This window comes from Chiroxiphia lanceolata, chromosome 6 (assembly GCF_009829145.1).
Source record: "Chiroxiphia lanceolata isolate bChiLan1 chromosome 6, bChiLan1.pri, whole genome shotgun sequence".
Classification (NCBI taxonomy): domain Eukaryota; kingdom Metazoa; phylum Chordata; class Aves; order Passeriformes; family Pipridae; genus Chiroxiphia; species Chiroxiphia lanceolata.
Window position 1 is genome coordinate 40901847 of NC_045642.1, and position 14868 is coordinate 40916714.

At 34.8% G+C, this 14868-nt stretch overlaps 1 protein-coding gene across 7 annotated transcripts in view; it reads left to right on the forward strand.

Annotated features, from left to right (window-relative positions):
* The window catches only part of MIA2 (MIA SH3 domain ER export factor 2), a 37691-nt gene that overhangs the window by 15698 nt on the left and 7125 nt on the right, over window positions 1-14868 (forward strand). For 5 of the 7 annotated variants that reach the window (XM_032692245.1, XM_032692248.1, XM_032692249.1 and 2 more), the window contains 13 exons: window positions 95-166; window positions 586-690; window positions 4224-4346; window positions 4912-5035; window positions 5834-5880; window positions 6058-6148; window positions 7825-7963; window positions 9576-9677; window positions 11052-11112; window positions 11433-11468; window positions 12405-12472; window positions 13173-13255; window positions 13608-13739. In XM_032692245.1, coding sequence (XP_032548136.1) covers window positions 95-166; window positions 586-690; window positions 4224-4346; window positions 4912-5035; window positions 5834-5880; window positions 6058-6148; window positions 7825-7963; window positions 9576-9677; window positions 11052-11112; window positions 11433-11468; window positions 12405-12472; window positions 13173-13255; window positions 13608-13739 — 1183 coding nt within the window. The remainder of the gene's footprint in view (window positions 1-94; window positions 167-585; window positions 691-4223; window positions 4347-4911; window positions 5036-5833; window positions 5881-6057; window positions 6149-7824; window positions 7964-9575; window positions 9678-11051; window positions 11113-11432; window positions 11469-12404; window positions 12473-13172; window positions 13256-13607; window positions 13740-14868) is intronic. The other 2 variants (XM_032692246.1, XM_032692247.1) reach the window with 2 other exon arrangements.

The following is a 14868-nucleotide window of genomic DNA, read 5'->3' on the forward strand; positions in this document are numbered from 1 at the left end:
TTCCTGAGTTTGAAAATTAAAATAATGTTATTAATTGCCTAGACCTTTTCAGTCAGATGTGTGGAGAAGCTATATGACAACTAATAATTTTCAGGTGGCTGAAATTCAGGAGAGAGTGGAGTCTTTAGAGAATGAAGAAAAATCTATCCAGTCACAAATTGATGAGGTATGTCTACTCTTTGTAGTTTCTATTTTCAAACCTTTGTTAATTCTTTATTCTCCATATATTTACTGTTTTAATTTTTTTTATTTTAAGGATGCAGAAATAATATGCTGTATAAACCAGAAGAGTTTGTAAGGCTTAGTACTTCTGTGTGACTTGATTGAGCAAATTTTAATTTTATATAGGGATTGGCATTTGTTGAGTAGTCACCTTGTCTTTTCTTTGTCTTCTTATTACACAATGATATATAGCGTTGCAAAAGTACAGTCAGCAAAAACTGTTGAAATGGTAGAAAAAATATGAGAATACATATACAGGACAGCTAGAAAACATAAGAATAAGTCCAGTAATACCATCATGACCCATCATGACCTTATCTTCACTTATAACATTTAAGCAACACACTTTTTTATTTCACTTAGGCCAAGTCCACCCTAAAAGTCTATCAGATTAATACAGAGAGACTCAAGACATCTCTTCAAGATGCAGTAGATGAAAACAGCCATCTCCAGGAAAGTGAGAAACAGGTAGGTTGTTCCTAGTTATCCTTAGACATATGTACTGTCTTATGGTACTACATAAATAGGATTTCTCCAAGGAGCTAATCTTCAACAAGTTTGTTAACACGCCTCATGTATTCTAGTAAATGGAATGAGGAAGACAACATGTTTTTTAAAATGATTTTATGTTGGAATAACTTTGTGTAAAGTAGTCTTGTTTTAAAAGAAATTTAATAATCAGTGGGGAACATGCATAGAGTTCAGTGGAAAAAGAGCATGTGGTAATGTAAGCCTAATAAGAATATTGCTGAGACATGGAGGAAATCAGAAATATTTGAGCAAGTCCACAGCTAAGACCCTCTACAGAGGCAGGGAGAAAATTCTTCTATGTGATCCAGAAAACAAAAGAAATTGAGAAATTGCAGAGTATGCAAATGCAGGTAAAAAGCTTATTGTAGTATTTCTTTAGATGTATTAATGGAAAGTCAGGTAAGTAACACAGATAAAGAACAGAAAAGACTGTTACTTTCCAAATTTTAGCTGTTTGTTTTCCTGAGTGCTGTAGCCAGATCCCAAAGAATCTGGTTGTTTAAAAGTGTTCAGCATGTGCAGTAGTTGTCCTCTGCAATAGGTAGTTTTACAGTGAAGCTATTAATTGTCTCTTCTAACAGATATTTTCTCTGAGTATTTAATTTTCTGAGGAATGTTTCTGGGGTTTGGGGTGGTTCATTGTGTTTTCACTGGATATATTCTTATTTTCCTGTCTGATTGGTGATCTCCTTGTTGTCTGTGGAATAAGACATCCGACAGATGTCTTGCAGGGGAAGGAGTAATGGTGGGAGTGGGAGTACAGGCCTATTGCTTTTTACCAGTCTTATAAAAAGGTGAGGAATATTTTAGTCCTCTCAATGAAAACATTGTGTAGGTCAAACTTCTGGATTCAAGAAAAAGAAAGGTTACTGGAAATAGAATATTTTCTGCAGGAGGAATATTTCAGTTCTGCACAACTCTGGTACCAATAAAGCTTCAGCTTTTTCTCTAATTCTAGGAGGAGTACCTGGTTGTAAAAAAAAAAAAAAAAAAAAAGAAGATAAATTTCTTAGGTACCATGTGTGGAAAACCAGTATATTGGGGTGTTATCACTGTGAGATGAAGTTGCTTGAGAATTATTTTCCTACAGGAGTCTTTTTCATCTAATCTTTACATCCTTATTGTTTCTGTAAGGAAGAAAGTTCTGGTCTCAGTGCTTCATTTCAAGTGTGACAGTATTCTTATATAATAAACTTTGAGAAGCAATGCACAAAGTTTTAATAGTGAGTGATTTTCTTTTTTTCCCCCCCTCTGATGATTTCTTGGGTTTAAACAAAAATAATCCAATTATTTGTGTGTGTGACAGGAATCTTCTTTCTTTCATTTTATTGAGAAGTAATACTTAGAGAAAAACAATACTAAGTGCTAACAATAAACCTACGTTTCACAGGCAATCATTTTATATCAAGCAAAACCAGGGGGAAAAATCAGTAAAAACAACTCCCAGAGTTTAATTGCCATGTTCCTAGATGAAAAAAAAAAAGTTTTTTGCATTCCTTCCAGATAAAACAACCTGGATTATAGGTAGTTCTTTAAGGATTAGTTACTACACTTCTAGGATTAATTACTACATTTTGTTGTTAGCTGAGCTTTGTTGCAGTTTTTAGTAATTGAAGAACATTTGTGCATATTGTAATTTGTTGTGCTTCTGAGTAGATAAATAATCTGATAAGAGTTGATGGAACCTGATAAGTAAAGAAGAGAAAATACGTGCTTTGCTTATTTGTGTTCTCATTTCTGATGTGGTTTTAAGCATGTGAGTTAGTTTACTGTTTTAGAATATCCATATCCCGCTTTTATTTTTCTTTCTTACTTTTTTTTAAGATGGAATTTCACTTATTCTCAAAAGGTAACAAAGGTGTTATTTGTTTACAGAAACTTGAGTACTTTTTTCCTCTGTCCCTTTGCACTAATGGGTCATAATCTTCTGGCACATCATAGCTTAAACATTATAACAGATGTGCAGTTTCAGGTTTATGATGTGTCAGGGAGAGGACTGGGCCTTTTAGGTTGAACAAGGGAACTGTTAATGAACTCCTGTACTTTGTTGTTTGTTTTTTTTTTTAATTCAGGAACATTAGAAATATATATTGCTTTAACTTATTGCAAATCCTTGCTGTTTCTCTTTATTGTAATTTTTACAGGTGCATAAAATCATGTAAATTTGTTTTGGTTTTGGCTTCATGAACAAGGAATCGCTTAAACTTTAGCTTCCCTTTGCGGATGACAATGATAAAAGTAGTTGTCTGTGTATGTCTCCTAATCCCTAATATGTCCTTTGCATGATGCTGCAAATTCACACATGGCTTTTACTGCCTGGAAAGTTCAGTTGTGTGCCAAGGGGCAATGTGTGTTAATCCAGTTCTAGTTACATACCTTTTGGTTTATGTCTTCTAGTTTATCTTTGAGAAGTAGTGTTCAGGCTTCCTTGTCTATTTGCACCTAAGTTCCCCTGTTTAACTACCATTTTCTGGTTTTATTTTTAGTATAACTGACTGTTATGTTCTTGTTGCTCAATCTTGTTAGTCCTTTCTGTACAGTCACTGTCTTTAAATTGATTACCTGTTGTGTAGCTTTAAGCACTGTTCTTTTGACACTCAAGACAATTTTTTTTGTATTTTACCCCATGTTGTAGAGCATGTTTTAACATAAATTTCTATCAGGTCAATTTTATTCTCATGGTATAAAGACATGGTTTAATTAGTTAAGATGTTGCAGTGGTTATTTTTAATGGGCTGGTGCTTAAGTGTTTTAATCTTTTTACTGATGTAAAGTATTTTTGTGAAGTTAGGTTTTACTGGGGAATGTCTGCAAAATGTAACCTTGGGATCAACCTGTCTTTTTAGTTAAGTGCAATAAATTACACACAGTTGCTGTGACTTTCATTAGCAGGGAAGCTTGTTTAGAACAAAATTTTAAAATTATTTTAAGAGATATGGAGAAGAATAGGAGAAATAATACAGTTTTGCAAGTCACATGAATTTAAATAGCTGTCTTAAAAGCTTCCTGTTTTCCCTTACTTCGCTGACCTCTTTTAAGTTAAAAAGACAAAGGCATCATTTAAGAAGTGTGTGTGCATGTTGGGGTAGGAGTGTTCTCTGTCCATTCCCCAGTGTATGTAGCTGTTACACAAATTACCAGTATGTTATATTCATTGCTATTTTCACTTAAAGGTTTTTAAACTGAGTGGATTCTTAATTATGTTCTTATGAACTCTATGTTTAAAAATATCCTAACAACTAATTACAATGGATAGCTATAGCAGCTAAAGCAACTGAACAATAATATAGAAGTCTTAATTTTCAACTTTGAGATTTGTCTTGTAGTCTGTCTCTCTTAATTCTTCCTGATGGGCAAGAGGTTTAAATTCTGCTTATGTATAGATAATATACATAACAAGCTCAGTACTATTCATCCTTGATTCTTGCTTGTAGTAGACAATCACAGTAATCTGGTATTTCCCTTTTCAGCTTTTACAAGAAGCTGAAGGATGGGGTGAACGATTTAGTGAACTCAATGAACAAACGAAGATGTTTGAATCGTCTAAAGCAGATGTAGAAGAAGTTTTGAAAAATAAAGAGAGTCAAATCAAGGTAAATTATGACACTTAGCATTGAATCAAATTATTCAGACTGCTGCTAATCATTGACTTGCAAGAAAGCCCGACAACCTCTCCTTGTTTTAATATGCATTAAGCAGGTTTTGGGTTTTTGTTTGCTGTCTCCATTCTCTAATGTCTTGTTTTTCTGCTAAGCAGAAAAAGGTTGCTTAGCAGCACAGTATAGCAGTCTGGTAGCCTGGGAAGCCAGCACAACAAATAAGGAAAAACTCTTAATTCTGATAGAGTTTGTTTTGGTTTTTTTTTAAAATTTGGAGCATGGGAATTGGGTGTATCTTGCATACACAAACCTTGCTAAAAGCATGCATGCTTGGCTATTTGAAAATTCTTCACAAGGACATGCCTGTTGACCTGCAGATACATGTTTTGAGAGAAAAAGTAATATCGAACATCTAGAATCCTGTGTATGGGGCTCACTTGATCTACTAAGGGAACTAAATAAAGGACAGAAATCCTGAAAAGCAGTTGTAATGGTAACTACATTTTCATTGCTTGTATTTCTTTTATTGTTTGTGGGTTCTTTGTGGGCTTCTTCTTAGTCACTGACACAATATATACTGAACATGAAAGACTGGAGTTCAGCAATAAGAGAAGATGATGACACTGAAGACAATCACTGGGACACAGATACAAAGGGCGAGACAGAGAATGGAGAGCACTTAGGTATGGTTTGTAAAGCTTCCCAACTTAAATATTTAATAGATGTTTTAGAAATACAGAACCAACAAACTTGCAGAAAAGCTGAAAGATTGGCTTTGTGGAAGTTAGATATTTAAATCTCAGCCAGTGTTATTCATGTTGGATGGTTAACTGTTGCTTAGACACGTCTGGAATAACAACCTATCCTACTGTCTAGCAGTGTGTGGCATACATACTAGCACAGAGCAGTGTAAAGACTCAGTGTTTGGTCTCTTGCAGAATGACTTTAGCCTGTGTGACTATTAAGCAGTGATTCTCTGGCATTTTTAGGCAGAAACCTTGCTTTCATTTCTTCTTCAAGCTCCTCCCAGCACTGTGGGTCCTTAGAGCCTAATTTCCGCTTCCTTGTCCTTACACAGTGTTACTTGTTGCAGGCAGTGTGGTAGCACTGGAATTGGATGAGTGTTGATGTGGGTCCCCTTAAATAGCAGCACAGAAGAACCCTTCTTCCTCCTGTTGCTTGCTGCAGCTTCTTTTTATGCTGGTGCTTATTGTACCATAGAGCACATCCCTGTAAAACTTAACAGTTTTAACATGAGCGATCTGAGTTGTGATCGATGGGCGAAAAAGGTGCTATAATACAGGCATATCTCCTCCCCACCTCCCTGCTTTTTTTTTCTCCTTTATCCTCAAAGTATGCTGTGCCTGTCATGGTATTTTGGGATTGTTTCTGTATAAAAAGACATAAAATAATAGCAGTAAGCTCTGTCACAAACCTTTTTATGCTTTTTGTGTGACATGTTATTCTGTTCCTTCAATCAGATGATGAACAAAAACGAACCGTAAAAAAATTGATCTATGCTGCAAAGGTATGTGATTTTCAGAAACTTGTGAATGTAAGGGGGCAAGCTAGAGGGAATATATGCAATTATTATGGTAATATCAGTATTATAGTTCAGCATCTTTTAATGTTTAATTAGATATTTTTGCATGCAAACAGTTTCTGGTAATCTTAAAATGCTGTTTTTTTTAAATTTTGATTGTAGTTAAATGCTTGTTTAAAAACCGTGGAAGGAGAAAGAGATCAAATGTATTCAAAACTGTCCGATGAAAATAAAGCTAAAGAAGAACTTACAGGTAATTAAATGTTGTTTTACCTTTAAGATTAATAAGATACTGCCTTTGTAAAATGGTGTTACTGGCTGTATTACTTCCAGTAAAAACTGAATTAAGTTTACATTAGTAACTACTTGATTTTTAAAATTCCTGTTTAAGTTGCTTAGCTATTTTAAATATGTGATTTTAAAGGTAAAGCAACTGAAGTTGCAAATTTTGTTGTACTGTGTTGGAATATTTTGTAGCTATTAAGTTATAGAATTTTAAAATATATGGGCAAAGAGATGTTAATAAATATATAATACCTCCTTTACGTAATTTCTGGACATGAAACAATGGAGTTGTAATCTAAATTTTAAAACCATCTATTAAAATGGTAGCGTAATTGTAGTTAGTTTGTAATGGGTGCAAGCTCAATACTTCTTAAAATTACAAAATACTGCATTTGGAGAATTAAACTTAAAAGCATCTTGCTCTGTTTTTTTCCTTTGTTGTGTAGGACATACTGAATTAAACCTTATGAAATGAAAACACTGCCACTCTAGTTCAAATTAAAACCTGTAATTAGCTATTGCTTTCATAATCATAGCCAGCAGAGTGGCCATCACATTTGAATGTACTGCACTTTGTTATTTGGCTGATGAAATGCTCTGTAAGACTGTATTTTCCAGTTTCTGATAGTCCTTAAAACGTACTCCTTGTGCTAGTGTGTTTTCTAAATTGATTGTAGCTCTGTCCCTGTGCTGGTTTAAAGGTAAACCAGCAGGGGAAATGAACCCAACTCAAAAGAGAGATTATAAGTCAGAATAACAGTTTAATAAAATAATACAATAAGTACAATTATACAGACAAACAATTGGTTTTAACCCACAAAACCCAAATGTATAACCCAGCACCCTGGGGCATGAACAGAGTGGTGTTCTTTGGGCCCCCTGAGTCCAAAGTAAAAGGAGAGGGGAAAAACCTGTTGGTGAGAGTGCTCTTGCAGCCTGGTCAAGAGTGGTGATTGCAGTCCGGTTGAGAGTGGTGAGGTCTCTTAACACCCAGTTTATAGCCTGAGGAGTCAGGCTGCTCTGGGCAGAGGATGTAAATGGTCTATTGATAACAGTTTCTGGGAAATGGCATGGAAGGCTATAGAATACACAGTTTTGGGTTACACCTGTACAGTGATGAACTGGTCCCAGCTGTCCTAACTAGGACAGTCCCATAAAGATACTCCAACTTACTTGAAGCTTTGTTACATTTCATGAGAAGAGGTACAGGAATAGTAAATAGGAAAAGAAACATGACTGAATTTAATTTGGAAAGATAAAATGATTTTGACAAATCTGAGTTAACTCTTCAGGCTTTTCAGGAAGACCTTGTGTGAGTAAATCTGCAAGAGTGTGTGGTGGTACCAATCTTACTTCTTTAGTCAAATAATTACAATAATAAAAGTCCTAAATGAAAATTTATTTTTTGAATTACAAAACTGCATTGTTTTCAAAGAAGTTATACAGTTTGGAGTAAAGACTAAATCACACACAGAGCTGCACTTTGTGGCAGGTAGAGAATGTAGTTGCTGGTTCCTCATTTTGTATAATACATTGAAATAATATTAAATCAATATGGGATCAAAGGTTTTTACAGACTTTTTGTACACTAAAATATTGCAAAAGTGTTATCCCCATGTAATTATATTTCTCTAAATTTGACAGAACGCATAGAAAACCTTCAAAGTCAACAAGCTTCCTTGCAGTCTGAAAATGAACGTTTTGAAAGTGAAGTTCAAAAGCTTCAGCAGAAACTTAAAGTAATGACTGAGCTTTATCAAGAAAATGAAATGAAACTACACAGGTGCTGCTTCCTCTTTTTATATTCAAAACTTGCTGTTTTATTTGAATGTAACTCTTTGATTTGGAGGACTGAAAATTATTGGATGTTTGAATAGTTTCCCAGAATTTTCTGAATTGTGAAGACACAGTTTGTCACACCTTCATGTACGTTTGTGATCACAGTAATTTTGTAGAAATTGTTTCCATGAAATAGTGGTATATTATTTTAGGACTTTTCCACAAGCAAGTACAGAAACAAAGAAGTAACAGATTTTTAATCTATGAAATCAGGTTAGTAAAGTAGGAAAGCTTGATTATTTTTTTTAACTAAATTATTACCTGATGTAATACAACTGTCAAAGTTGCTGAAAGAAAATCAGTAGGTACTTTAACTGTGAGGTATATTTTATATAGTAAAGAGAGCTAGTAATGTCAGAGGAGTGATGATATATGTAAAACTAAGAGTTAAATCCTAGGCAAGCTCTTGTCAGTAAGCAGTGTGGAATCCCTGTGAGTCAGGCTTTCCTCACCAAGAAAAACCGAATGTGAGGCCCTGCTATCTGCCTCGCAGTCAGGATGGCATCAGAAGTATGTATAGGACTAGAAATAAAAGTTGATTAGTCTGGGGCATGTAGTAACCTTCAGAAGTGTGTGTGTATTGGGCAGGGTGGGAGCAGGGTGCATCATTTTAGGGCATGATGGTAAAATTACGGTTTTAGCAGCCAGAAATGATTTTTTCAAAGAGAAGATGTAGACTGGAAGGCAGCAAGAGAATCGGCGCAAGACTAGATCCTGTACTGAGCAGTACGCAGGACCTTTTGAAAGGATTAGTTTCAGTAATCTGCTCTGTAGTATATATATTTGTGTAGATATTTAGCATCTTTGTAGATGCAACAAATCCTAGAAATCCACTACATTAACATTTGACTTTTTAAAAAGTGCAGGGAGGGAGTGGGAAGGAACCTATCAAAAAGAACATATGATGAGCAGTCAGAAAGGAAATATGTTTGCAGACTGTGTGGATGATATTTAAAAATACCTCCGTAAAGCTCAGAAAATGTACACTGCTTTACCAAAGAATTTTAGAAAAGCCAAAAAGGACTAGGGAGCAGCTCGTGTGGTGAAATAGCAGCACAAAAGAGGCTATTAGCATGAAAAAGGCATCTTTTAAAAAACTCCCTCTGTTCAAACAGGGGAAATAGAAAAGTAGGAAATAAAGACTGAGTAGAAAACAAGTTTAAATCATGTTCACAAGATGCATGATTTTGACAACTTGACTGCTAAGAATGGTGTTTATGGGAAAATGACCAATTTATCCATTCCAGGCTATGTGCACCAGTAGCATCTGTGTGTTCTGCTGAATGACCTTGTGCAGAATCTGTGGCCTGGAGTGTGGGTTTTCTCTCCTGTAGTGCCCAATAAGGCATAAAGAAGAGGGACCTGGAAAGACTTTTTTTTTTAACAGCTAGTAACAACCTTTTTTTTCTCCAGAAAATTATTTTTAAAAAGGACCAGAACAAATCGCTGACCATTAGTGTAGTTTGGGGTTTAGTTTTTTTGGTTTGATTTGAGGCTGCTTTCAAAATTGTTCACTTGAAACAAAATTAACTATAGGTTTCGAATTTTTTTTAAAGGAAGCTGACAGTAGAAGAGAGGGAACGTTTACAGAAGGAAGAAAAGCTGTCTAAAGTAGATGAAAAAATTAATCATGCTGCTGAAGAACTAAACAGCTACAGGTAATTGCAGATTTTACTTGCTGTGATCACTTGTTCCAAAGTGAAGCAAGTGCAATAGAGAATTAATAAAAACACCAGCACAAGTAAATGTTCTTGTTCTAGTTATTATTCTAGTTATTATTCTAATTTCTTTGTGGGGGGGGGTGTGTGCATTACATGCTAGTTTGTGTGTAATAATACAGACTAAGGGTGTTTTTGCTTTGTTTGAACATTTGGGTGTTGAAGATTACTAGCAACTTCTCTTCCATTAGAATACTAATTGTATGGATATGTTGGCTTTAATGCTATAATAGAAGTGGGTCTCTAATCTAATTGCCTTTACTGAACAGAGATAAAAATTTTAATTTAAGAGAATGCTGTGAAATAAATGTAATGTTTAGTTTTCATATAGAACTAACATTTATTCTGTATAGTTATAGTATTCTATTTTGGTATCTTAAAGCTTGTCAAATAGTTCTCTTAGAAATTTACTAAAATAGTGTGATGGGAGAATATTTCCTATAGTTGTTTTTTTAACTGCTTTGCTCTGTTTTGTGTTACACCAACTGTGTACCTCTGGTTTCTTGCTGCATTTTCTCAAACTATGGCATAATGTTTCAATATGTAATGTATATTTACCATCTTACTTCAATGTTTTTGGGAGTATTAGCTCTTAACTGAACAATAGTGATCAACAACACTTCCTGAAGAGTTAATTAGATTAATTCTTCCTCTAGAATGTAAAGTGCTTGTAGACATTCTTCAGTATTCATAGAGGAAGACAGAATTCACCCTTCTTGATTTACTCAGAGCATGAACTTTGTAGGCATCTTAATTTTAAAGGGAATATTAATATTGGAAATGGATTATAACTAAGCAATGCATGTGTCTTTGGCCCACCTCCTGAGAGAGTGTAGAACCTAGAGAGGCTGTGCACAGGGTAGCTGGCAGCAAAGGTGGCATCATCCTGACAGTGGTCTTGAAATAACTTCAGTGCAAGTGACTGCCCCTCAGGACTGGCTGTGGTAGTCTGTGACAGCCTGGTGCTCCAGCGACACTGTTACCTGTGCGGAGCTGGAAGAGGAGGCTGTTAGGAGATACACTGGAAGGATGGATATCCTTTAGATTGGAAACATTGCAAACCACCAAAAAGTTGCGAGGCGTTGGGGTTTTTGGTTCTGTTCTTTTGTTTACATTCCTGTTTACACTAATCTAGGGCCTGGAATTTCTGCTGCTGCTATAATTTTTGTGTATCTGATGGCCGTAAGTGACAGTCCTGTCTTTTGGATAAAAAAATGTTAAATTATACCTTGTGACTTCCATTGTGTTTAGTGTATTTAAAGGTACTTTCCACCACATTTTATTACAATGTCATAAATCCTCATTTTGTTACAGAGAGCGAGCAAAGGATCTTGAAGAAGAGCTAGAAAGAACCATTCGCTCTTATGAGAATCAGGTATGTGCTTTGTGTTACCATCTGTGCCAAGTAGGAGGGATGTTATTGCAACTGAAATACCACTTGTCGTTAGGTTGTGATATTGTATTTGGCTTGACTTTGTTGGGGGTTTATTTTTACCTCTCGCTCCCTCTTCTTAATGTCATCTGGTTTTAACTGACACGATTTCATAGCAGAGATCACCAGATAACTTTATTAAAAAGTTAAATTTGAAGTTTAGGTGTCTCATTGTAAATTATCCACACATGTTAAATTTATTAATAAGAGCATATAATCTTAAGTTTTCCTTTTTAGATGAATAATGAATCTCTCTTTCACAGATTACTTCGCATGAGAAGAAAGCTCATGATAATTGGGTAAGTTCCAAATACTGAATTTTCTGAACTTTGTGCATCTTCACTTTTCATTGTTTGAATAGCTTTCTTTATCACTTCTTTTGTTTCTTACTGAAAACATAATCAAATTATCTCTAACTTATCACTTTTAAACGTATGGATTTTTTGCAGAAATACGCAAAAGCGTGTTAAAAATACTTCTGGTATATAAAATAGTTGGAATAATTGTCAGATACCTATGAACACAGTAGAATGATAATCTGGTATTATTTGTTATAGCAATAAATCTGCTGAAAGAACATGACACCATATAACAAATGTGTGACATTTTGCTAATAATAAAAGCTTTTGGCCTTGTTTCAATGCCATTTTGATATTTTCCCTGGATGTACTTCACTTTTTTTATCTACTAATAGGATACATTATGTCCTATGAGTACAGTATGTTCCACTGACAGCTTCCTAAGAGTGTTTCTACACAATCCATTTTTACCTTTCTTTTTCCAAACAGGAAACTTTAAAATATCTCCTGACTAATAATACATTCTTCAGTTTCACAGAGTGGTCTCTGTAAGATAAAATCCTGGTAAAAGCTATAGTGCTTTGTGGTCATAATCCTAGAGTTTTTAACTATCTGTTTTTAAAATAAAACTTTCTTACACAGAATTTGAGACTTAAAATCTTCTGTAGGCTTCAAAGCAGCTACAGCCAAAGAATTTAATTTCTGAAGTTTTAAGAACCTGCAGGAAAACCTTATCATTCTTCAAAAATTTGGGTTGTAGAGCTGCTAATGTAATTTGCTGATGTACATGAGGCTCCATACATGAGTCATGTCTTGTGAAAATACAGTCCATGCACTTCACATAGAATGTCTTGTATCTAGGAACTGTCATGTTTATGAAGCATTTAATCAATAAATAGCAGCATCTAAGCATCTGATTTTTGTCGTTCCCCAAAGCTGACAGCCCGAGCAGCTGAAAGACATCTTAATGATATAAAAAAAGAAAATGCACATAACAGACAAAAGTAAGTGCAGTCTTGATCTACTTCTAAAGAAGTGCAATTTGGCATGTGAACGTGTTTTGGATTTATGTAATCTGATGTTTTCTAGATCTGTGTTAATGAATTGTGGCCCAAAAAGGGCAGAGAAATCACAGTGTTCCTTTCAAGTTCTGAAAGAAAGGGAGTCATTTGAGCTTTCCTGTGATTATGACATGCAAGAAATTAAGAATTTAGGAACTATGTGAAGTATTGAAATATTTAATGAAAGAAGCAGAATGTAGTAGTAGAACACAAATGTTTTGGAGGTTTATTTTTTGTTTCAAAGAAGTAAGTATCAACTAGATGTCAGGGTTTTCTAATGCTTTTACAGCTTATCTCAGAAGTTAATACTGAGCTAACAGATCAAGTGGTGGTAGTTGAGAGGAACCTTTAGGTATGAAGTTAACTAATACTTGGAATGCATAACTAATACTAGGAAAGTGACATCTAACATGTCACTTCAGCTTCTGAATTACATTTTAAATACAGCAGCATAGAGAAATACTTTCAAGCATTTTTAAGTTCAGAGTTCTGTGACATCCTTTGTCTTTTTTCTTTTTATTTAGGGAATAAAATACTTTGCTTCATTAACCAGTTAACTAGAAAGCCTAGCAGTAAAAAGTGTAGTCTGCTAATGCTTTTGCACTTCTTGTTCATTTACTACTTATTTGTTGTTTATTTGCAGATTAACTGAAGCAGAATTTAAACTTGAACTTTTAGAAAAAGATCCTTATGCTCTTGATGTTCCAGTTAGACCATTTGTCAGAGGTACAGTATTGAATTGTAAAATAGAGCCTAATTGTTTTGGTTTACAGTTTTGTTTCCCAAGACCACACATGTGTAATTGTTTGAAAACTATCTTGGCCATGTGTATGTACAAATACCAGTCATTTTAAATATAATTGGGTCAGAAGTGACTCTAGATCATGTCAAGCATTTTGTAGAAACTAAGAGCATTTGTAGTATTGATGAGAGTAGACTTGGGAATATGTTACACATGGTAATTAGAGCACAATTTTCATTTCACACAATTTAGTTTTTAACCTCACCTGAGAAGTTATTTATACAGTTTGCTAAACTAAGTATTGTGAACTTGAGTATTTTGTTTTAACTGTTCCAGAGCATTCCCCATATGGACCCTCACCAATGGGCCGGCCTTCATCTGAAACAAGAGCTTTTCTTTCCCCTCCAACTTTATTGGAGGGTCCTTTAAGGCTTTCACCTATGCTTCCAGGTGGAGGAGGAGGAAGAGGTACAATTCTTAAACTTGAAAATTTATCTATTCTGGATTTCTCTCTCCTCTCCTATAAACCTGTCACACCTTTTCCTCTTGCTGATGACAAAAAGTATTAAAATAGCCAACTCAACATAAACAGTTAATTGGACAAACTCTTCCTGTTTTTCAACTTGCTTCTAAAGCTGTTTAATGTGTAACAGTACAGTAGAAAATCTAGTTGTTACTGGTAGGCTGGTCAGGGGATTCAGTTTAGAAGCATAAATTAAGAAAAGTGAAAAGCCAAACTTAATCTGCCCTCTTTAATTTCTTGGACAAATGGGGTTCTGCTGAAATAACCATGATTTTAAAGTAAACAAGAGTCAATTAATTTTCTGAAGAAAGAATACTGCCACTTCCATCTCACTAGTCTACAGTCACAGTCTACAGTTTTTGACTGTTGTCAAAAACATGAGGCAGTTTTATTGGGGGTAGTGATACTAGAAAGTTACTGATTCAGTAAATTGTTTCCCTTCCTTTTGTTCTAAATTTGAGGCAGTCATCATACATGGAGAGCATTTCTTCCCTAGTGATAAAAGGGACCAGGAAGGCCTTGTGTAAGCAGTACAAGTCAGAGATTGAGGAGTAGGTGAAAGCAAGCTGAGGTGTCATGGGTTGTAAGGGAAGAAAAACACTGTTCATCCATATTTTTGATGTTGATGGATACTGTAGATAAATGCCAGAGTGGAGTTCAGCATGTGTTACAGGTAATAAAGAAGCTGCTATTTAATTTGCTACTACCATTACACCCATTGAAGCCTGTACTTAATTAATGGGAAATATATCCAAATATCTCTTCTATAAGGATTTAATTGATTAATACTGATCTTCAAAAGGCTAGAATGGACTGCTTATTTACTTTAATTCTTTGTAAAAAGCATATCCAAGTGTATATAAAAGTTGATTAATTTCCTAAATCAGAAAAGCTTGAATTTTCAACTGTACCTATACCACACACAAGCAAAATTATACTTGACAATGTATTTCTAGAGAGCCAGTAATGAAACTGAGCTGTCCAATGTATCTTTAAATTGTGGCTCAGCTGTTGTTGGTGATGAAGAGTGAATACTGGGTTTCAGGATGCAGCAAGGAAAGAGACCATGCAAAG